Raw genomic sequence first — 25,731 nt, forward strand, 5'->3', positions numbered from 1 at the left:
TTACACACATTTTCACTCACGGGGCATTTGTAGAATTCCTGAATATACCACACTGGAAAACAACATGGAGTTTAATCAATTTTAAGACAGGCTGAGCCAGCCACATGATGTGAGATGGTCTGCTATCAGCAGCAATTCAAACACCATGGCTAAAGCAATCTCCGTTTAAATCTCTCAAATGATAAATTAACAGAAAGGCACAGTCATGAAGCTATTGAATTTTTTTCTGTAAGTACCAACTTTCTGTACCAGACACATTCTGAAATGTACATTACCACTCCTAAAGGTTTCATTAGAAATAATCAGTATTTAAATGTTGTACCTAAACAATGTATTGAGTAATCATATTATATGTATAATTGGACAAATACATACATATATCTATACCTACACAAACATACATGTATACATATAGACATGTTAGGCCAAAGAGAGCTTTAAAACAAGCACAAAAGAATACTTAATTGATTACAGAAGTAGAAACTGAGCTTCCTAAGTTATCAATCACATAAGTTACTGACCATATAAGTTTCAAACGTTAAAAAAATAAAGCAAACAAGGCAAAAACTTTATTGCACTTAACAACGTAATATATAAAATAGTTAATATATATCATAAACAAACATTACCAAACTAGATATAAAATAATTAGCCATTTACGTATAATAAACATTAATATTTCAAGAAAAAAGATTTTAAATAGAATAGCTAACACTTCCAGAACTGTACTAAGATAGTATAATAGCACAAAAAAGTTGTAGGAAATAGCAATAATCTGCAAATAACAGAATTATTTCTATTACATTCTAAATCCAAATTTTATCATTTATGCATATTTCACAAAAGATGTTAAAATTAAATTTTAGAGTAATACTCTAATTTTTTGTACTTTTATTCTAGAACTATATTAAAGTATTGACATTTCAAAGAAATACCTACAGCTTCCCAGAAGAACTATTTTTAATACTCGCAGTCTTCCTGTTCAATACACAAAACATACATCTTTTCTTCTGTCAGAAAGCTCAAAATTAAGTACTCTACACCAGGCTCTTTGTTCTGTGTTTTCTTCTCCTCTTGGGTGCAGTGAACTCTAAAGACAAAAAATTAAGAAGCCTGTCAGGTCTAAAAAATATAATACTTAATTGATAATACACAATTAAACTATATAGGTTGGCATAATAGTAAGAACACCTTCACAGCAAAGATACAAGAAATCTTAAACCTGACATACATGACTTTTATCCTTCAAAATGATACTGCAGTTGTGAACTTACTACTGGAGATCCTAATCACCCTAAATGCTACTTGATAATAAGCTACTCTGAGGTTGTCTCATAGGGGTATGCCCTCCCTACAGTTAGCATGGGCCCAGTATGCCAGAGCTGAAAGGTATCTGGGCCAGTGCTAAAAGAAAGTGACTAAGATTTCAATTGCTTTCCGATTAAACCTGAAAATGTAACCCAAAACAGCAGTACCATGCATCTTTTTGGCTACCATGGCAGATGCCATGACCAACACTCAAGTAAGTGTCCATCTAGAAACAGCTGTGAACCTAGAAGTTACTGATCATTAAAAACAAAGCAAATAACAGAAGACACAAAAACATGAAAATTATGGAAGACGTAAAAGAAAGGAATATTCCCCTCCAATGAAAACTGAAAGGAGAGTGACAGGAAAAGGAATGAGAAAAGACAAAGAAAAAATTAAGAAGAAAAAGAAAATAGATTCCTGGAAAGAAGCGGCAGCAGGCCAAGAGAATGATGTCCAGAGTAAAGCAAGTCAGAGGCCTGGAGGAGACTTCTTTTAAGAAGATGACACCGATAAAATGCCTAATGTGCTCTAGTGTTTCAAGGGGAGATTTATACACTGAGGAAGAGTTTGGGGGGTAAATTAGTGATAAATACATAAAGAAACAAATTAATAAGGCAAAAAAATTATTAACTCTTTAAGGCAAACAATAAGTGTTCCGATTAAGGGAGAATCATAGTATATATCACATGGCCCTGCTGCTAATAATGTTTTGTAAAATGCTGAATACTGATATAACTAAAATAATAACCATATTGAGAGGGTGGGTGATAGGCAGTATCATGTGTTTGGATTGGGAGGTAAAGAATACATAAAATTATTATATTGTAACATCTTTGTATGGTGACAGATACAACTAGACCTGTCATGGTGATCTTTTTGTAATGTATAGAAATATCGTATCACTAAGTTGTGCACCTGGAACTAACATAGTGATGTAGGTGAACTATACTTCAAATAAGAAAAAAAAGAATATATTAAGGAGAACTAAATCCTTGCCTCCCTCAATAGATAATTCATAGAACTGAAACATGAATAAGTGACAATATAAACATGTTATTTAGAAACATGGAGATCAACACCAAAATAATTATAAAAGAGTTGTCTCTAGGGAATAAAAAATGGGAGTCAGAGTCAGAAGTCTGTGGTAATGAGTATTATAAAACTGTTCATTGTTAAATTCTGTGCTTATGTAATTATGATTTAATAAAAACCAAATTTTTACAACTCACAAGCTGATAGATTTTAGAATGGGACTGGCCAGGCAGCCATAAAGGTATACATCTGTTTGATTGTTTACTCACAATAAAAGCTACCAGACAAAACTAGAAAGCAACTACAGGACCGTTTTATGCTGACATAAGCAAATCACAGAAGCAACTCAGATTTCTGAAGGAACAAATACTCTCTTTTAATTGTCTTTGTCTTCTATATGTTTCCATAGCACCCTGTTTCTTTACTACAAGGTACTGTGTTGTTTTTCTGCACACTAAACTGTAAGGTCCTCTGGGGCACAGACTGATCTGATTCATTAAACAGTAGTTACTTAGGTCCACTATGAGCCACTCCCTGTGCTCAGATCTACACTCACTGTGATCAAAATAAAATGGTTCTTAAACTCTTCTACTATATATCTTTATATTCCCATACCTACCTAAGCACTTGAAACAAAATAGGCACTCAATAAATGCTTGCTGAATGAATACAGCGCCAAAATGAAAAAAGGTCATTAGGCAGATTCTTAATATACATTATGTTCATTATCATTGATGGATTACCAATTATCAAGCCTAGCCTGCTATGTATAACTTATTCTGTACATTACTGTAATTATTACTAGAGATAATAATTATTTAACCTATTGTTTAACAAGTACTACAAACAAATTAAGATCACAGCAATGCAAAAAGATGTAGCTATTTTAATTCATGTTGTGCAATTTACCACTCAGTTACAATCATCTCATAGGTGAAAATTTTACATTTACTAGAATTTGAAATTAAGTATTTTTTAACAATAAAATCTTTTAAAAAGTTATATACAGTAATTCACATTTTGTGACCTTTGCCCTTTGTTAGAAATACACTTCAGACACCATCACAATTATGGATATTCATTTACTAATAATGATATTTTCCCTATCCTTCACCTCTCACCTGGACTGACCCCTGCCTCTCCATATCCATTCATTTACTGTATTATCACTTACTTTTAAGTGTCATGATTAACAGTCTGATTAATGCTAAAATTCTCCAATGTACCAAAGTTAAAGCATCACAGGAACACACAGCCAACTGTCATGCTCTTCAAGGGTTCTAAACGATGCTCTGCAAGCAGTTTGATAAAATTTCATCTGTACCTGTTTCACTAAAACTTTCATTCTCCTCTTCCTCTTCTGTAATTACAGGCATACTCAGACTTAAAGATTTATCTTCCGTATGTACATTTTGCATGTCACCTGGAAATAGTTGAAAAACTGATTTTATATGAAAACAAAGAATGCTAATCTTTGAAAAAAAATTTTATATAAATAATGACATTATTATAACAAAAATTAGATATTTAAACTAAAAGCTAAAATTGTAATGGTAAACAGAAATATGCATATAAAACTACCTATCTTTTTTAAAAGTGTTAATAAATTTATAATATATTTATACCTATGTTTTGAAAACAGTCTCTAATCCTTCCATTAAAGTAAATAGAGGAAAAGGGAAGAAACAAAATTAGCCAAACATAGATATATTATTCAATCTTTATCACACACAGCATAGGTTATATCTGCAGACATCAGGGAATAATCATGTGTATTACTTCAATTTTATTAATTAATCACCAATGTAATTCTAAAGTTAATAGCCTTGTTTTTTTTTTTTAAAGACTGATATGGATTTAATGACAAATATTCCGTATTGGTTGCTGAACACCAGAATGCTGTCCAAGGAACCATCATTAAATAAAACAACCTGAAAATAAGGCAATTCTCACATACACAAGTACGCGCGCGCGCGCGCGCACACACACACACACACACACACACAAAACCTGTTACTTTTAGGATCATTAAATTATTCACTATTTTAACAAACAGCTGTGAAATCACATTACAGTGAAGGAAAATGTGCACAAACTTCAGAAACACAGTTCAGATTGTCTATGAACACAGGCTCTTAATTTGTACTTTTTCACATACGTACAGCCTCCTGATCTTGAAGAGGCCACGTGATAGCCTTGTTTTTGAATGCAGACACACTTTCCTGTATCACCACATATGTTCTACAAGATATATTTCTCTTAGTCAAAATTTGCCAGTAACTTTCCATTTTCCAAAACATTGGAGGTTTTCTACATCTACTTTCTGTTGCTTGAAGAAATATCCTAATCAAATTATCAAACACCGTTGTCCTATCAGGTCTCACTGAGCACATAACTTCCTTGTCCCAGTAGCAACCGCCCCCCACAGTCACTCTTCGATCCTTATGCTTCTCCACAACACTTACACCACCTCATATCTTAATATATAATACATAGTAAATGTAAGCTTCACAAGGATAGACTCTGGTTTGTTTAGGTTGATGTATCCCCAGTACTTAGAAAAGTGCCTGCCATATACTAGAGCCTCAATAAACTATAAATATGGATTCAACTATCTTATAACACAGTATTTCACAGAGTATATATGTTAATAAGTACCTGCCAGCACAGGAGACAAGAAATTAAATGAAGATGAGTTTAAGCTTTCTGCTCTGAACACATGTATTCTGGGATCTTAATGGGATGCAGATTTTATGGAATGAATAGATTGCTCCAGATGCAGTTGAGTAAACTGTAGCAATAAACTTCCATTTTAAACGCAATTCAAACTTAATAAAATAATACCAATTTCCCATTAAGTTATTAAAATAGAATTTTACCTTTACTTGGAAGTCCTAAGTATTAGATACAATAATTTTTTTACATGATTTTTAAGATGACAGATAATATTTTAGGAAATCTATTTCCATATCTAATCACATTTTTGGCAGTGGAGGGGGGTGGATTTTGAACCTATAAAATTTTTCACTTGTTCACAAGATTATAATCAGTACAATCTACCTCAAATTACTAATATTGTTCTTTATAATCTTGTACCATGGGCATCCATATCAACTATTAATGATTTTTTTAAATCCACATTTACAACCTAACAGAATCTATCCAACAATGTCAAGGGAAGGATTTCTGAGTTAAAAACTGTCACTGAGAAAAAAAAAACCTTCATCTAGTCACATGATGATTAACTACATTTTGAGATCTATTTCTACATTAAATGAGTAAGTTTAAAAAAGAAAATCAGGGCTTCCCTGGTGGCACAGTGGTTGAGAGTCTGCCTGCCAATGCAGGGGACACGGGTTCGAGCCCTGGTCTGGGAGGATCCCACATGCCGCAGAGCAACTAGGCCCACGAGCCACAACTACTGAGCCTGCGCGTCTGGAGCCTGTGCTCCACAACAGGAGAGGCTGCGATAGTGAGAGGCCCGCGCACCATGATGAAGAGTGGCCCCCGCTTGCCACAACTAGAGAAAGCCCTCGCACAGAAACGAAGACCCAACACAGTAAAAATAAATTAATGAATTAATAAACTCCTACCCCCAACATCTTCTTTAAAAAAAAAGAAAAAGAAAATCAATTGTTCTCTAAAAGCTCTGAAAAACAAAATACAATGCTTCACCCACTTATCACATAGCCAGGAACCAAGAAGTGAACACAGAACTTCAGGATGTTTATCTCAAAGTCCACATATTAAATAAAAGCTCATGAACTTCAGTCACAGATATGTTCCTCAGGCCTTTATCCAGAACCTAATTACATTTATTTAGGTATGAATAATGGCAAACCCATTTCTTAAAACCAGTACAGTTAAGAAGCAGCAAAAAGGGAAAAAGATTGCTACAAGCCTGCACACTGAGAACAGAATGAAGACACCTACCACAACAAATGTGACAGAAAAACATAAGAACTGACGAAGTCCTGCAGCACAAAGCCGTAAGTATAAAGGTCAACTACCCCACACACTTAAGCTATTTGATAGGATCATTATATTACAAAATCCAGTAAAATAACATGCTAATGATGATAACCTTGAATCATAAAGAGAAAACTAAATTATGTTCAGGATACATTGTTCTAGAAAATAGGAGAGCATAAAATACATGTAAAACATAATAAATGCACATTGTAGAAAACAAGAATCATACAGAGAAGAATGTAGTATGTTTTAGAAAGATATCAACCAGAGTAATTAACCGTTTAAAAAGTAAATTTTGACATTTAAATAATTAACCTCAGTTATCCACACAACTAATTCCTCAGAGGCTGTCAGGTCGATAGTTTTACTCTGCTCGAAGCTAATCATGTGGAATACAATGATAAGTAACAGACAATTGCTCAATCTCAATACATACAACTATAGGACATGCAGCTAGAATACAACAATTACTTAAGTGCGTGTCTAACTGGAGCTCCAGATCCACATTTCCAATTACCTGAGAGACAGCAAATATGGCAGTTAAAGATTCAGACTTGGATTCAAACAGACTGCCATTCAAGTCTCAGCTCTATTTATTAGTTAGGTGACCTTGGATGTGTGAAAAAAGTTCGGCAGATAATAAGCGTTACATAAATAATAGTTGTTATCATCTTCACCATCATGTATCACCATTACTATTACTGATGTTCTTCCAGAAGCACGCGTGTTATGTTCTAGGAATGGTGAACAGGTATAGCTGAAGCTTAAATAATACAAACTTGGGTAAATCCTATCAATATACTTGAGCACCTATTTACGAGCTAGACAGCTGTTACAGAAATTGAGCCTAAAAAGGCAGATTGGGGCAAATTCTTCCCCCAAATGAAATCTTCATTCTGTGATCCTTATTCTGTTAAAGTCACAACATCCCCCAGTTGCTGAGGCATTAAGCATCTTTGTCTCATCCCTCTCCACCAGCCTAAATATTTGGTTACCTGTAGATATCCATTGGCTTTCCTGTTAATCTGCTTGTCTAATTCCTACAGCCACCCGGCCAGATCCTCATTACTCCTTAATAGCCTTTTATTTAGTGTTCCTATTCTCAGTTTGTTCCCACCTACCTTCCATACTACTCCCAGATTGATTTTCTTCAAAGAAAACTGGTCATACCACTTGCTTGCTCAGAAGTCTCACATGACTCCCCTCTGCCTACTGAATGAAGTCCAAACTTCTTGGTTCCACATTTAAGGCCTGGTCACAATATAATCCTCAACATATCTTTCCACGTTAACAGTAACTCTTCAACACATCCTTTATGCTCCAGGCAAAATGGGCCCCTCAGGGCTTCCCTGGTGGCGCAGTGGTTGAGAGTTCGCCTGCCGATGCAGGGGACACGGGTTTGTGCCCTGGTCCGGGAAGATCCCACATGCCGCGGAGCGGCTGAACCCGTGAGCCATGGCCGCTGAGCCTGCGCGTCCGGAGCCTGTGCTCTGCAACGGGAGAGGCCACAACAGGGAGAGGCCCGCGTACCGCAAAACAAAACAAAAAAATAGGCCCTTCACACGCTATACTTCCAACTACCTTGCCTCTTTTCATGCCAATCCCTCTACTTGCCTTAATCTAAGGAATTATTGTTACATTTGTTTGTTTTTTAATCTTTGGATTTTTCCTGATTACAAAACATATGGTTATCACATAAAAGTCAAACACAGAAATTTATGGACTTAGAAATTTCCCATCCCTGAGAATTAATCATTGTTATATGCTTCTAGATTTCTTCAATGATATATATTGTACTTCTGTCTACATTTTTTAATTGAAGTACAGTTGATTTACAATGTTATGGTGTACAGCAAAGTGATTCAATTTATTTATATATATATATATATATATACACAAACACACACTCACACATACGTACATATACATATATATACACACATATTGTTCTTTTTCAGATTCTTTTCCGTTACAGTTTACTACAATATACTGAATATAGTTCCCTGTGCTATACAGCAGGACCTTGTGGTTTATTTTATATTATAGTTTTGCATCTACATATATATTTATTAACAAATGAATCATACTCTTCTTTAAAAAAACATTTTCACTAAGCAATGTATCAATATATTTTGGACATATTTTCATGTCAGTATATATAGAACTTTCTCCAGCTTTTTAATAACTGTAAAATATTCCTTTATATGGATTTTTCAACGTTAAACATCTTTTCAATGTTAAACATTTGAGTTGTTAACAGTCTTTGTCAATAATCCTGCAATGAATGTCCTGTGTGTTTTTGTCACTTGTAAAGGATCAATTCCTAGAAACTGAATTGCTAAGTTAGAAGGCATGTCCATTTAAAATTGATTAAAATCAGCTGACAGATGATTTCCAATTGCTCTCTAAAAAGGATGTGCTAATTCATTCTCCCACTCAAATTCAGATTTCACCTCCTCACACTTTCACTATCAATGGGTATTCAGTTACCTTTAATCTTTGCCAATATAACAAATTACATGAAAATCATGTTTTAAATTACATTTCTTTCATTATTAATGAAATTAAATATCTCTTCATATGCATGGTAACCACATTTTGTTCATGAATTGCCTGTTCATGACCTCAGCCCATTTTTCTAAAGGGTGGTGGTCCTTTTCTTGCTAATTTATAACAGCTCTCCTAAAATTAAAAAGTTTAGCATTAGTCTTATGTGCTGCAAATGGTTTTACAAGACCTTTTGCATTTTATGGAATATAAGACACCTCTTTTTGAAAAAACTATGAAATCAAAAATACTTTTCTACTTTGAGGAAATGAACTTTTAATTAAAGAGAAACTTTTTAGTAAGCACTTGAATCTTTTTTTTTTTTTTTTTTTGCGGTACGTGGGCCTCTCACTGCTGTGGCCTCTCCCGTTGTGGAGCACAGGCTCCGGACGCGCAGGCTCGGCGGCCATGGCTCACGGGCTCAGCCGCTCCGCGGCATGTGGGATCTTCCCAGACCAGGGCATGAACCCATGTCCCCTGCATCGGCAGGGGCAGGCGTACTCTTAACCACTGCGCTACCTGGGAAGCCCAGCACTTGAATCTTTATTAAGATGCAGAATAACAAATTACCTCTGCTTCAGAGGAGCGACAAAGCTGGTTACCTGGAATAGTTGAGTTACAATTAAGGATCTAATTCAGATCACATTTTAGTGTACTTTCTTTCTCATGGGTTAAACCCTCCCTAATACACCTGAGGTAAATTCAATAACAAACCTCAGCCATCCTTAAAAGTTAATTTCAGAGTTTATGAAAATGTTTTCGCTAACTACATTAAGTAAAAAATTATGGCTAGTGAAAGAAGTGATATTTCATAAGTTACGTGTGGCCAACATTTCAGATGAAAAGGAACTTTCATTTAAGTTCTTTCCTAGCTTGCACTCGGCTCCTCCGTTTCAACTGCATAAAAAAACTCTTTTCCAGACGTTTAAGAAAGCAGCTTGACCAACTTACCTCTCGGCTGCACTTGTAAGAAATAAGGTGGATAATTAATAAAAAATGCTTGTGCAGGTTTCTAAACCTAAGTATCTTTGATACCTTAGAAAAAAATCTACCAGAAGTTACTTTTTTAAATATGATCAAACTAATCAATACTTTCCTCATGTCCTCTGTTTTGGTTTGGTTTTGGTTGAATTAATATATAACTACCATTTTTAATGCGGTACAGAGCTAGGAGTTTGGATAAATGCATAGTTGTGCAAAATATTGAATATAGAACAATTCCATCACACCAAAAATTTCCCTTGTGCCCTTTTGCAGTCAACACCTCCCTCCACCCCCAGTTCCTAGCAACCAATGATCTTTTTTATGTCTCTGTAGATTCACCTTTTCCAGAATGTCTTATAAATGGAATCATATCGTATATAGCCTTTTCCGTCTCATTTCTGTCACTTAGCACAGTGCACTGAGATTCATCCATGTTATTACATGTATCAGTAGTGCCTTTATTCCCAAGTAGTACTGCACTGTATGGTTATACCACGGTTATACAATGACCAGTTGAAGATATTTAGGCTGACTGCAATTTTTCGCAATTATGAATAAAACTGCTATAAACTTTTGCATAGAAATTTTTGTGTGAATATAAGTTTTCATCTCTCTTGGGTAAATACCAAGGAGTAGGACTGCTGTGTTATTTAGTAAGTATATGTTTAACTTTATTAGAAACTGCCAGTTTTCCAGAGTGACTATACCTTTCTGTATTCCCACCAGAAATATATGAAGGTTCCACTTGGACCTAAAACATTTACTATCTGGCCCTTTACAGAAAGTGTGCTGATTCCCTACATCTGGAGGATATTTTTTTAAATCAAGAATGGATGCTGGATTTTATCAAATGTGTTCTTGGGTAACTATTAAAATGAATTCACATTTTCCCCTTTAACCTATTTATATGGCAAATTATATTGATAGATTCCTAACTGCACCATCCCTGCATCTCAGAATGAATGTACACAGTCAAGTTGTTTTGTATCTGAGATTCTTTTGATACATAAAACTTAGAATTTTTTCACTAATACTTATAAGTGAGATTAGTCTAACAGTTCTCTTCACAATATCTGCTAGCTGTGTAAAGAAAACTAAAAACATTCTCCTTCTGAAGTATTTCTTGATTATCCTTAACAAATGTGGTATCTCCTCCTCTGAATTCTCAATGCACTTCAAGCATTAAGTTACGGAACTGATCATATCTGGACTGTATTAAAGGTATTTAACTTCAGTTCTCCCTCCGCTGCCTCAATATAGGAAAAAAATATGTTACAAGGCTATAACATATCTTCATATACTGCTACAGTGGCTCTGTGTTTCTTATATTGGGCACTAAATATTTACTATGTTTCTAATGCTCTTTTTTTTCCCCCTGAGCCTGTTAATCAGATTCCAACTTTATGTATGGTGAACATATACTATTTGTGCAATGCTTAAAGATTAAACTTTTTGAGTATATAGTCATTTTTTTAAAAAACCAAATACCAAAAGTAATTGTATAGATAAACTATTTCAAGAGAAAAGCAGGTACAGCTTAGCTAGTGAAGCGAATGGAAAATACAGTTTATAGAATGTATTACTTATCATACCTTATTCTACACATAAGTTTGATTCACACACAAAAATTACTAATAAAGTATGCTCCGTATAATTCTGGATTGATTCTATAACTATCTAACTATATCACTTTGGACAAGTTATTTAACCTGTATGGGCCTAAATTTCATCATCTATGAAATGAATTTGATGACTCCTAGAGTCACTTTCAGTAGTAAGATTCCAAGAATCTAAGATAATTTATTTTTAATATTAAATCTCACAAGGTTTTTAAACAAGTAATCCTTTTTAATAAAGAAAACATGGTGAGAGGAGGTTGTAAATAAGACCTGTTTTCCCTTTTTTAAGTCTCAAAAAAGTTACCTCTGTTTCTGGAAGACATCTTCCCTCCTGCTGGTTTCAATGTCTCTTTGTTTATTCTTTTCCTAGTTGCTTTGGTTTTTCCTTGACTAGATGCAGAATCAGAGTCAGAAGAATCAAGTTTGACCTGACGATGCCTTCTTGACTTGGATGCCTAAATAGTTGCAAATCCAATTAATTACAATGAATCGCAAAATGAACCCAACTGACAGGTGATTTAGGGAACAACAAAACAGACAATCAAAGATGACAAAAGATTCACAGAAATACTTGTCATAAAGTACTTTACCATGATACTAGCTTGGTTAATACCTGTTACATGTATATACTCTTTTAGCTTTACAACAGGAAGAGTTCCCTGCAGCTGTCATCCTCATCTGCCCAAACGGAGTTAAAATATCCTTGCTGGGTTAAACTGCTGCAGTTGCATGGCTGGGAAATGGAGGTGTAAAGGACAAGTACCGCCATTTTTACCACCTGATAACCTATTCTTTTCTTCTAACAACATTTTATTTTCCTTACTTAGCACCATGTACTTCAAATGGAACTACTTTATGCCTGGCTCTACGTATGGCCATGTGGCCCCGATCTAGCCAAAATGAGTTTCACATTCCCAGGGCCACCATAATTTGTTCAGGGGTGGGTGTGTGATGTGTGTCATAGCTGATATAACTCAATTTTAGAATTTTGTTTAACTATTAGAAAGGAAAATTCTCCCTTTCCACTGAACCGAAAGCTGGGAACATGCAAGGCTGGAGTTGTCACGAATCACACTTGAAGGCAATGAAAGCAACATAAGAGGTGAGAAACGGAGGGACAGTCCAACAAGGACTTTTTAGTTACATCAGTCAATAAATTCCCTTATTTGCTTAAGCAGAGCCCTGACTACAGGAGTTTTCAATGAATGTCATATATGTGGTGCAGGTATTAACAACAGTTTAAAAGCTACCATGCACTGTATGTTAATTATACCTCAATAATTTAAAAAACTACAACTATGCAATAACACACTCATAACAATTTATGGGGATTATAATTTAATTGTTTAATAATTTTTTAAAGTATTTCATAATGTCTTAAGAAATACATTAAACAACAATTAGCTTATATAATATGGAAATAGTTCTGGTTTAAATGAATTTGGAATAATTAATTTATTGTCCTTGATGCTTTCATTCAACAATATTTTGTACTCAATTTACTGTAGTACAGCAAATATATAACACTTAACTAATCTATAGTCACTTTTAATTTTTTCATTTATTCCTTTTTATTTCTACAACCAGAGAATGATAGTAGTTTCCCACAGAATAAAGTCATTTTTAGATTCATAAAAAAAAAAAAACAGAAAAAAATACGAGCTTATTGGTGCTCCTTCCTGAAACCCCACTAAAATGAGAGGAAAGGAATAAAAATGAATAAACTCACAAAACGGAGATAATAGGAAACAATGCAGCTGTAAACAAATCAACAAAATTTTGGAAGTGTAAAAGTGATGGCTGACTTAGAATGCAGAAAGCTGAAATCTAATTGCCTGTATTGAGGACGTCTACAAGGAAAGCTGGTCCAAGTGGATCAGGAATTGGGGTCATCAGAAGTGGGACTAAAAAAATGGGTAGATATATGAAAAATCTACATAGGGAATAGTAGCCCATTTAGCAGCCTCAAAGCTGAACAACTGACCTCTTCCTGTAGAAAACAGGAGGCTTGCTCTCTGGAGAGGCTAAACCAGAGAAGCTGAGGCTCGAGGTGACCAGTATAGCTAAGAAGGGGGTAAAGCCTCTTACTAGAAATAGGTGGGTTGAGTGAAGCCTCCAGAAGGAACTGTGAGCCTGCTGGCAGATTCGCTGTAGGCACCCAAAACATTGGCAGCTGGGCTTATTTACCACTTTCCTCCCCCAGGCAAGGGAATGGAAGCCTGCTCTCTGGTAAAAATGACTAGATCCAAGAAAAGCATGGAGGCTAAAAAGCTATATCTCCACATGACCACTCTTAATGATCTGAGGATCTTCAAACGTTTGAAAAAAGCCAACAAAATGAATGACAGAGAATGGAATAAACAAAAATAAAAACTCTGGGGAGCAAACTTCAAAAAACTAAATAACATCCTCAAGCAGATAAGCATATTTAATCCAGAAAAACAAAAAGATAAAGAACACATTTTTTAAGTAAGAAAAGATTCAGAGAACAAGAAAAAAAATCTTAGTAATCAAAAAATATCAGCAGAAATAATAAAAATTCAATATAATGACTCAGAAGATAAAGTTTAAGAAATCTCTCTGAGGCTTCCCTGGTGGCGCAGTGGTTGAGAGTCCGCCTGCCGATGCAGGGGACACGGGTTCGTGCCCCGGCCCGGGAAGATCCCACATGCCGTGGAGCGGCTGGGCCCGTGAGCCATGGCCGCTGAGCCCGTGTGTCCGGAGCCTGTGCTCCGCAACGGGAGAGGCCACAACAGTGAGAGGCCCGCGTACCACAAAAAAAAAAAAAAAAAAAAAAGAGAAAAAGGTGAAGATGGTTGCCTCTTGAGATCAGAAGTACAGGGGCAGGAAGTGGTAGAGCAGGAGACTGCTGGATTATATAAACTTTACAGTATTATTAGTTAAAACTATGCACAAGTGTTACTTTGATGAAAAAATTAAAACGTGACTAAAAAAGCATCACATAAATTTCTAAATTACCTTATTAAAGAAATAACTTACCTCAACAAAAACTGAAAAGGCCCTTGATTTTATTTTCGCTAATGATTCTGCCCTTTCACTTCTCTGGAAGTAAAAATAAACAGGAAAGGGAAAAAGTTAAAACACACAAACACTGAGTGAAATTATGAATTCCCAAGTATTCTTTTTATCAGAAATAAGATTTGAAACAGAAGGTAGGGTAAAAGGAACTAACATTTATTGGACATATATTAAGTAAAGGCATATAAACATGCACTGCTTTCTAACAGGTGCCATGATAACATCCCCATGGCTGTGGATTGCTTTCATTCAGGATTTAAGGAGGATATGAATGAAATTCCTGGTGACCAGGCCATTCCCTCCTCATCTTCCTATGCCCAAAGATGGCTCCTTGCCTCATGCACTAAGATGGATGAAAACTCTGGAGACAGAAGGCAGTAAATAGTAGCTTGTGCTCCACACTGGCTGAAAGGCCGAAAAGACATAGTATTACAAAAGGCTTACTCTGCCCCTGTCAGGACTGAGGACACCTTCCACCACCATCCTTCCCTCTCCCTGCTGAAAACTGTGAACATCCCACTCCCAATCTATAACTGATGTGGTCTTTCACAAGGTTTCCAGCAGAGAACAGGCTAGCCCTTCATAGAACCCATGTTACAGAATTTTCTGAGATATGTATTAGAATACTGACCATGGGACATTATGGTTAATATACAGAATCACAGCCACACATAAAATGAAAAGAAGCTAACCAAACTATTGCCCCATAAGCAATCATATAGTGAATTTTTCTGACCTCTGACTGTTGTGAATTTCCTTCACTCTTTTCTTCTCCATCTTTAGCTTTCAATTTTGAGGATAGATTCTGAAAGATCAAAAAAGTTATATTTACACATTTACAATTCAAACCAGCTAAAAATTAACTGAAAATCAATTTCAGACCAATGAAAATCATTTACTTTAATTACTGAAAAACTAAAAGAATATTTCACAGTATCAAAACATGGTTCACCACCTGACATTAAGATCGTGGTTAGGTTAAAGAAGAGTTACAAAATTCATCAAGAAAATACCTAAATCCTCCTAACTAATGAAAGATGACATGCACTTTATTTGGTAGTGAGAAAGCTGGTTTATTCTCCTTTCCTTCAGGTTTTCAAAGGTCTTAGTAATGCTCATTAAAGAGAGTTGTTAAAAGACAGCACTACAATAGATGTTTACGTTAAGTGCCTAGGTCATTTGTGCAACCCATTTGTAGCACTTAAAATATTCAAACATCCTAAAATGTGCTCTCATTAAAATAAATGTCCAGAGAGGAAGCAAATTATTTCCTTCTTCCCAAGGCCGTTATCTCACCACTTTCCTTATTTATCTTTTCTAAAATTGAGTTTTGAGCCATCTCCCTTTATATAATCCAAAAAGTAGCAACGAATCTCTCTGAATAATGCTATATAAGATAATAATGCCTATCTAGCATTTGTGAAAACACTAACACATTATCAAACACATAGTAAGTAATCAGAAATTACTTATTTTCTCCTAGAAGTATTTAGTAAAATTAGATGGAGTAGTGGTTTCAAAAGTAAATTTAGCAAGGCCGGTCTTCAGGTTTCCGGAGTAAAAAAGTTTCTCTAGCTGAAAAGGCTAGTATGGAATATGGGCAGTTCTAGCATGAGTATTTGGATCAGAAAACTAAATGGAAGACTTGTGTTGATGCGATTTGTAAATGGATAAAGGAAGGCAGGTAGAGCACGTGAGAAACAGAAAGCACATGCTCTGTCACAATGGGAGAAGCCATCACTCAAGTCTAGCTGTCCACTGCCATGCAGCAAAGTAGGACCAGTTACCAAACCTCTCACTTTTAACAGAAGTTGGATGTCTGGAATTTTACGTTAAGTCCACAAATATTTAAATGTTGGTAATTAATTCAAATTTTTTAAATATTAGGAACAATGTTATGCAAAGAAAAAAAAAAGTATGTGCAGGCTCTGGCCCAAAGACTGCCAATGTGTAACCTCTGGAGAATGCTAAATTATAAAGACTGTAATAAATCCATGGTACACCAAGACTACTTATCCCTCTGTAATTATGTATACTACATAGTGTACGTGTGAGTGTATAATGGATGTTATTTAGCTATATATTATATAATTACAATTATTAATTATAATTATTTAATAATATGCTACATAATTACATATAAAATCCATTTGTAAGATTAAATAAGATCACATGGCTAATAACTGGCAAAGCTGATACTAAAAAAGTAAAGCACTCGAGATCTTAGCTTCACAGGAGGTAGCCACTAAGCAAGGCTGCCTCTCAGTCACGTAGAGCCAGTCACGTATGATGCAAATGCAAAGGTGACATATCAAACAGTTACAAACCTTTCTGTCTTTGTGCCATTGCTGATGCTCCAAAACTATGTTCTTGATATTGTCAAAAAAATCATCCTTTATCAAGCTGAGGGCTTTGTCTGGATTGGATCTATCAGCTGAAATTATATGTTTCATTCTCTGATAATGGTCATGAACATTCAGCATTTCCTAAAAGTGAAACGATGAGTCCTTTAATTCAATTTTCAAGGAGAATCTTAAAGGCAAAACCATAACAAAATAAAATCACCTTCCAAAGTGACAGAGTTGAGAAGGAATAACATACTACAGTATATTGAAAATGATATAATTATGCAAACTAGTACAACATTATTAATGAAGAGTCTGCTTTCCAGAAGTATGGAATCATTGAGTTCAACTCAACAAACATTAGGCAATACACACTGTATGCAGAAACGATGGGGAGAGACTAGTAAATATAAGATTGCATTCCTAGATGTAACAAAAATGATTTATAGTATAGCATACCTTCAAGTATTACTCCTGATAACTAAGATCACATTTTTATTTCATATTGTCACATGAAGGACATTTACACAGTTCTTTATGCTCAGCTGGAAATTCCTACCTAATGACTCTCTCCCAATCCTCCACAGAGATGGGCTGACGTTCACGAATCTCAAAGCTCTGTGCCTGTCCCCATAAGCTTCCTCATTACCTCAGTGATAAGATTCAAGATTAAATGAAATAGTGATTTATGACACCATTTGAGGCATCATTTATTAGACCTTCCTCCCCCAGGAAACTCCAGACAAATGGGCAGGTATACAGGGTAAAGAGAAAGGTAGCATAAATACGGCAGGCGGACTTAAGAATCACATAAAACCAACACTGGGACTTGGCTCACAGACCAGCAGAGAACTATCCATCACAGATGGTCAACAACCTCTGAGTCATCCCCAAGATAGGCTACTCAATGCCTTTCTAGGAGATTTTGACGGACTCCATCGATATCTGTTCAAGCAATTCAAAACTGTTCAGGAGTGGCGAGTGCTCACATATGCAAGATCTTCAAGGGGGAAGAGTGTCCAGACATGGGAAGCCCCTAACTTTTTACACGGTACAATGTGCTATATTCCCATTATTTTACATGCACTACTATACAGGGCAAAGACCACTAGCTGGACCTGGTTTTGAGCCTGAATTCCGGCACCTGCTAGATTGTGGCCTTGAGCAAATCCCTCAGTCTAAGAATCACGTTCCACATTTGTACAAAATGAAGTAACGACGCCTAATGCACTATAAAAGTATTAAGTGAGCTTATACAAGTGGAAGTATTCTGTATGATGTAAACCACTATACAAAATCAAAGGATTAAGAAATAAAAGACAGTGTATGGGCTTTGGAGCTTTACACACCTGGACATTCAAATCCAGTGTCTGTGTCTTACTTTATGCAAATTACTCAACTTCTTGATCCTCAGTTTCCTTGTTTTAATTTTTATTTATTTATTTATTCTTATGGCCATGCCACACAGCATGTGGGATCCTAGTTCCCCGACCAGGGATCGAACTCGCGCCCCCTGCAGTGGAAGTGCGGAGTCTTAACCACTGGACTGCCAACGAAGTCCCTCAGTTTCCTTGTTTTTAAAACTGGGAAAATACTATCTCTTCTGCAGGGTTATTATGATGATTGGTGAGATAACATACAAAAAACATTCAGCATAGTTCCTGGCACATGGTGAATACTGAACATGTAATGCCATTAATATAATTGTAAATATAAATGAAGAAACAGATTCAAAAGTGAAATGATTTGCTAAACGTCATATTTAAGTAGCAGAGTTGGAATTAGAAGGCAGATGCCTTAAAAAAACTGTAATTATGTATGGTGATGGATGTTGACTAGATTTACTGTGGTCATCATTTGGCAATATATACAAATATCAAATCCTTATGTTATACACCTGAAACTAATATAATGTTATATCAATTATACCTCAATTTTTTTAAAAAATCAGATAATTTGATTCAATATCCTATTCTCTTGTTTTATTATACCTCCTTAACCACAAAAGAGAACTAATGAGCGGCAGAATCATGACCAGAATTCAAGTATGCTGACATGAAGACTTAATAGCATTTGTAGGCAGTAGAAGGAAAATAGAAAAGTATTAAATTTAGGGATTATCAGTGAAAATGGGTCATGGGCTATGCTAGGACAGGACAAATAAAGCCAACACAGGTATTGAAGGAAAAGGCTACCAAAGATAAAGATGCCAGATAAAGTCAGGATGACTTCACACAGACTACTCCATTCTCAGAAGCTTCTAGGAATAGGCATTTCATAGCCTTGCCCTTCTGACCCTCCTCTCAAATCACCCTAAAAGATATGGCTTTGCACATCACCCCAGCTCTGTTCTCTAAAATCTCCCATACCTGCTTGCCGACATATACAATTTATTTAACAGAGGAATCTTTACCTCAACACATTGTAGTAAAAGAGCTTAAAATGAAGAAAAAAAAAAGTTTAGCAATGTATGTTGAAAAAAATTAACATTCTACCACTAAATTAGTCAACAATCAAAAATTACAACCAACTGGGTTCAAATCATCTTCTTTTCATTGGGAGAATACTGATAAGAACAACATCTTACTGTTATAGAACACTCTCTGCCTCTCTCTTTATAATTTATATCAGTACTTCTTGGCAAATCCTTTCTGGTATCCCAGCATCTTTCACTCTCCACGACGGCTATTCCAAACTTTCTCAGTTCTTGGTTCTGGCAGGAGGCCTCTTAAAGTTCAGGCTATCGGGTCTGTTTGCCTTCTACTTCTCTTCTTCACAACCAATTATAGGAATCCATTTTCACCTCCTTCCCTAAGGTTTCAAAGGAAGAAGTGCCTTCTCCTGCTCAAGGCTAATCTCTCCACTAGGCTCTTGGTCACAGACCCACCACCTCACAGCAGGGACTGTGCTGCTTCTCTTTTACACAAACCCTCCTTCTAACTGGCTCCTTACCCCAAACCTAAATATACACTCTAAGTCTCTCCAATCTCTAAAACTTCTAAATGATTCCCCTCTGCCAAAAAGACAAAATACAAATTCCCTCTATTACACAAAGTTCTTTTCTCACATTTATTTTTCTACATAATCTTCTCCCACCTCTTTCTTGCTCAGCTGCTAGAGGGCAAAGATCCTAATTCTTGTTATACTTCACGAGATGTCTGCAAATGATATATTTCCAACCCCAGTCCCAGCTCAGACAAGGCCTTTGCTATCCAACAAATAGGCACTGCAGCCATACAGAACCTTAGCTCCATCACTTCCTAACTTAATGTCTCTGTGCCTCAGTTTCCTCAACTTTAAATCAGGGATAAAAACACCTACTTTAAAAAAAAATTAACAAAAAATTTTAAATTGTTTAAAACACCTAATTTGCAGAGATGTTAAGGAGTAAAATAATATACACAAAACATCTTGTAGAGCTCCTGCACTATACCATGTCTTTAGATATTTAGCAAACAATTTCCCTCTAACTGAGTAATTCTTACCATTTTGGGGGACATGAATACCTTTGTGAATCTGAGGATAGAGTACCTCACCCTAACCAAGCGTCCATATGTATAATAATTTTCAATACAATTTAGGGGGGAAAGGGATCCATGAACATTTCAAGGCCATCCATGGACCCCAGATTAGCAATTCTTGCTCAAAAATAAAGTCAGTATACAGAGCAGACCCAGAGCACTTTCAAAAATCAATTTGCTATCTGAATTAGAAAATCATAGATGCAACCTAACGGCTGAAGTTATTAAAACACGGCAGCACCCAGAACACAGAGAAACATTTGAGCAAATCAAAGATCTGATCCCTCTTTCATTCCTGATATAGGAAAAGACTGAACAGGGCTCAGGGGAAAAGCAGTAACATTTACTAAGAAGAATCTACTATGTGCTATAGGCCACACTCAGCACTCTTCAGGTACAAGTTGGTCTCGATTCTTACAACTGGATGAAATAAGGGTTGCAATCCTAATATTAAAGAGGGGGAAACTAAAGCTCAAAGAAATGAAAAACACATGACTAAGGCCCCCACCTGCTCGTGCTCGCTCTGCGCACTCTCTGTGTACGTATGAATCCATTCTTTTGAAAAGAGAATGGATCACTGATCAGAAGGCTGCAGCCCTTTAGTGAGGTTTTGTTTTAACCTCAGGGCAACATTCCCTCTCAGGTAAAACTCTGTATCACTACTTATCAATGCAAAAGAAGATTTTTCTCAACACCGCACAACTCAAATAAAATACCAAAATATATTAGATGGAAAAGCTGTTTTAAGACCGTACCCCTTATCCATTATTCTTTTTTTTTTTTAAATGTATTTATTTATTTATGGCTCTGTTAGGTCTTCGTTGCTGTGTGCAGGCTTTCTCTAGTTGTGATGAGCGGGGGCTACTTTTCATCGCTGTGCGCAAGCTTCTCATTGTCGTTGCTTCTCTTGTTGCGGAGCACAGGCTATAGGCGCGCAGGCTTCAGTATTTGTGGCATTTGGGCTCCGTAGTTGTGGCTGTGGGCTCTAGAGCGCAGGCTCACTAGTTGTGGCACACAGGCTTAGTTGCTCCGCGGCATGTTATCCATTATTCTTGACTTCAAATTTTCGTTTCACCAAAATAGCTTCACTGTTTTCAGTGGTGGGTTTTTACACAAGCATTGTAAAAAGGAACTTAGGAAATGAACACATATTATTAAAAAAAATAATGTCACTAAATTCTTGTTTTATGACCTATCTAAAGTCAAATACAAATGGTGGTTTCAGTATTTGAATCTAAATATCCTTAGTCCAAGACAAGTCTTCTACATCTTTCTGTTTCTCACTGTGTTTCAAGATTTATTCCAGAAATTTTGATGTAACATTCCTGACACTTTAGAGAAAGTAATAGCATTCTATGATTGGTTAAAAGCATTAGAAAAGTTTTCAGTATCCAGTAGATGAAGGTATAACCTCAATATGTAGTTAATAAAACAATTTTTTAAAAAAATTCAGGAACATAAGAACAAATTTACCTCTAGTACATCTGAAGTGATAAGTTTCATTACATGATCACTTGGGTCCTTAAAGTCTTCAGTAACTTCAGGTCGTTGAATTTTTTTCTTCATTCTGTATGACAGCTAAATAATAATGAATGTCTTTAAAATAGATGTCTTTTATAAGATATATTTTAAGTACTGAAATAAGTAAGCCAGCAGCAAAAACTGTCTATCAGTAAACATGGATGAAAAAAAAAGCAGCTCTAAGTATATATTTATTAAATAATCCATGTTTCAAAGACTGTTAGACTTTTGAAATAACGCAACTTGTGGGATTTTAGTTCACCGACCAGGGATTGAACCCAAGCCCTCGGCAGTGAGAGTGCGGGGTCCTAACCAGTGGACTGCCAGGAATCCCCAACACTGTTTCCTATTTTAAGAAGGCTTTCTTCGAGTATTGGAAACTATATAATAGTCTTTCCACTTTCTGGAGACTTAGGTACTTTATGGACAATAAAGCATAATTTCTCATTTTGAGAAACAATCTATTTTAGATAACATACCAATGTAGGCATTGCTGTAAAGTGAAATGCTCTGTCTAGTCGTAGCTTCCTAAAAATATAAGCTGCATCAAAATGTTGTGCATTTATCAAATCTTGCTGAAATTTTAAAATTTCATCCCAATCCTTCACGGCAACTCTAATCTGCAAACAAGAGGAATAAAAAAGTTGTTAGTAAATCTTTTTTCACAAATGTATTATAATTTTGAAGCACTGGCATTTCTATTTAAATCAGTTGGTTGTGAAAATATTGTACCTGTTTCATATTTCTGCTGGAAGAAAACAACTCACCGAATATTACCTTTTGTTTTGGTTGACACAGTTGGGTGTTATATAATCCATACAGCAGATACAAAGCACAAACTCTGATTTGGAAGGTGTATGGAGGTAAAAAATATCTCCAAGCCAAAGCCAAAGCTTCCTTTGTAAACGCGTTCTTTTCTAAATTTCTCATTCTACCACTAGAAAACAAAGAGAAAATATATTATGGCTGTGAAAAAAAATAACAGAAGAGGTATATACTTGTTTAAATAGCAGCTGCTAGAAAGTGGATGGGCATTCCACAGCTGATCCTTTCATGATTTAAGCAGGAAGACCTAATTTTCTGCTGTGCTTCTTACACTGAGACACTAGGTAAACATGATGCATCTTCCTAAAGCATCAAATTTATTGCTGAACTGGGAGCAAAAGGAGTGGGGTTATAAATTATCACTGGTTAATAATTTAAAATATTTAATATATAAAATAACCATGGTAGGGGGCTTCTCTGGTGGCGTACTGGTTAAGAATGCGTCTGCCAATGCAGGGGACACGGGTTCGATCCCTGGTCCGGGAAGATCCCACATGCCGTGGAGCAACTAAGCCCATGCACCACAACTACTGAGCCTGCGCTCTAGAGCCCACGTCCCACAACTACTGAGCCCACGTGCCACAACTACTGAAGCCCGCGTGCCTAGAGCCCATGCTCCACAACAAGAGATGCCAACACAATGAGAAGCCCGCGCACCGCAATGAAGATTAGCCCCCGCTCACCGCAACTAAAGCCTGCACATAGTAATGAAGACCCAAAGCAGCCAAAAATAAATAAATAAATATATTTTTAAAAAAAAAGAAAGAATTGGGGTAACCCCTGAAAATTGATTCTAAACTACCACTTTTCCCAAGAGGGATACAGTGAAAGATCATGGGTTTCAGAAACAGTAAGACACACTGGTTTCAATATCTACTCTACCACCTAGTTGCGTGATCATGGAGAAATTACTTAACCTTCTTAAACCTCAATTTCCTCATCTATAAAACAAGGATAATTACTGATCTCAGAGTTGTTCTATGGATTAAATACAGCTATAAATGCATTACATTTACTACCATTAAAAAAAATTAGTTCCTCCCCTTTCATTAACTGTACAACAAACAGTTCTCCATTCTCCATCCCCTACAATGTACAAACTACACAGGTAGTTATTTTACATCAACTAAGAGAAAAGAGAGAACGTTTACATTTTATTCAGCAAAACACAGAGTTTTAATCACAAGGACTCATTCATTCAGTCAATTATTTAGTCTTTTCAATATTGTAAGTATTATGCTAATGAAATACCAGATTCATCCAGTCACTGTCCTCACAGAGCTCAATCTAGTGGAAAGTAAATTTAAAAATAATAATAACAGTGAATATTTATTGAGCACTTAGAGTGCACTTACCATATAATCACAGTTAGTGGACTCTGATCAAATTCAGGCAGTTGGACTCCATTATCTATGCCCTTAACCACTACACTATACTGCCTTCTGAACTACACACTTATAATAAAATGTGGTTAAGTCAAGAGACAGGTCTTCCCTGGTGGCGCAGGGGTTGAGAGTCCGCTTGCCGATGCAGGGGACACGGGTTCATGCCCCGGTCTGGAAAGATCCCACGTGCCGCGGAGCGGCTGGGCCCGTGAGCCATGGCCGCTGAGCCTGCGCGTCCGGAGCCTGTGCTCCACAACGCGAGAGACCACAACAGTAAGAGGCCCGCGTACCGCAAAAAAAAAAAAATGTCAAGCGATAAAATAAGCACAAAGTGCTAAAAGAGAAAGAGAGCATGAACACCTTATTTAGTCTAGAAGGGCAAAGGAAGCCTTCCCTGAGGAACTGTCATGTGGGCTTAAACCTGAGTGAAGAATAAGGTACCCAGGCAAAGGGAGCTGGAGGTAAAGCTCTAGGCTGAGGAAACGCCTGTAGAGGGCCGCGTGCAGACGCTGCAGCAAGAAAGCGAGTGCATGGAGTGGACTGTAGATGAAGCTGCAGCGATGGGCGGGGCCAGTCAGGAAAGGTCTTGCCAGCCATGTTAGGGAATTTGAGCTGCACCCCAAGGGCAATGGAAACCACTGAAGAGTGGAAAGCAAGGATGTGACGTGAGCAAATTTGCACTTTAGAACTTCGGCGGTTGTGTGAAAAATGAAATCTATCATGCAGGGTTTTGTCTTTGCTTGTGTGTTTGTTTTTGTTTTTAAACATGGAGTTCTAAGAAAACGAGACTAGAGGAGGGCAAAAGATGGTGACCTAGGTCCGGGTGAAGCAGTGGAGGTGCTTAGAAGCAGTGGAAGAGTTTAGAAGGGCGGCCAAGTAGAGGTATACGTATTCGGGAGGAGGCCGCAAATGGAAGGAACCCAAGCCAACGAAATCGCCCAGGGGAAGCGCGCGGCCAAGTACAAGTGAGAGCTCAGGGGAGATGGAGGCAGTGTTCAGAGACTGCCGCTTTTCTCAGCCCTTCCCAGGTGCGGCGAAGCGAAGGGGAAGGAAGAAACCTGTCACGCCGCCTCTGAGCGGGGAGGCAGGCGGGTAGTGGACAAGAAACACCCACCAGAAGATGGTCCCGAACTTCATACTCCTCCAGAGGTCGGTGAAGTCCTCGAAGCGCACGCTGTCCATCTCCTGGAAGCGGCTGAGCAGCGCCTCGCAGTCTGCCTTCAAACCTGCAGTAGCCCCCATAGCTGCAAAGCTAGGACGCCACGCGCGGTCCACCAGCCGATGGTAGCCGAGGAAACCTGGCTCTGAGCCCCGCCCCCTACGACAGGACGCACACACCCTCTGTGATATCCGGCCCCGTGACGTTATATCCGGCCCCGGCAGCTCCACCTCCAGCCGGGTCCGCCCAATACCGCGCGATGTTAACTGCCCCTGCGTTGCCGCATTTGCTTTTAGCAGCTCAGCTGTCTTAGAGGAGTAAGATGGACGTGTTTAATTTCAGTAGAGAAGTTTACATCTCAAGTGGCCTGTGAGCCCAAGAAGGATTTTAGGTCAACGTGAGGCTAGCTTATACAAATCGATATTACCCTTACTGTCCCTCTCCTTTAAAGAAATCCTAGAGTGACAGAAG

At 37.0% G+C, this 25,731-nt stretch overlaps 1 protein-coding gene across 1 annotated transcript; it reads right to left on the reverse strand.

Moving 5' to 3' along the window:
* Positions 1-212: 212 nt before the first annotated feature.
* Positions 213-25,432, reverse strand: SNAPC1 (small nuclear RNA activating complex polypeptide 1). Its single transcript, XM_067733964.1, has 10 exons — positions 25,216-25,432; positions 22,669-22,828; positions 22,371-22,511; positions 21,844-21,948; positions 16,832-16,990; positions 15,241-15,309; positions 14,466-14,528; positions 11,770-11,920; positions 3,668-3,766; positions 213-1,090 (listed from the first exon to the last, which is right to left on the reverse strand). The coding sequence occupies exons 1-10, from the start codon at positions 25,341-25,343 to the stop codon at positions 1,038-1,040; spliced, it is 1,128 nt and encodes a 375-aa protein (XP_067590065.1). The 5' UTR covers positions 25,344-25,432; the 3' UTR covers positions 213-1,037.
* Positions 25,433-25,731: the final 299 nt, after the last annotated feature.

The sequence above is a fragment of the Pseudorca crassidens genome, chromosome 1 (assembly GCF_039906515.1).
Source record: "Pseudorca crassidens isolate mPseCra1 chromosome 1, mPseCra1.hap1, whole genome shotgun sequence".
Lineage (NCBI taxonomy): Eukaryota > Metazoa > Chordata > Mammalia > Artiodactyla > Delphinidae > Pseudorca > Pseudorca crassidens.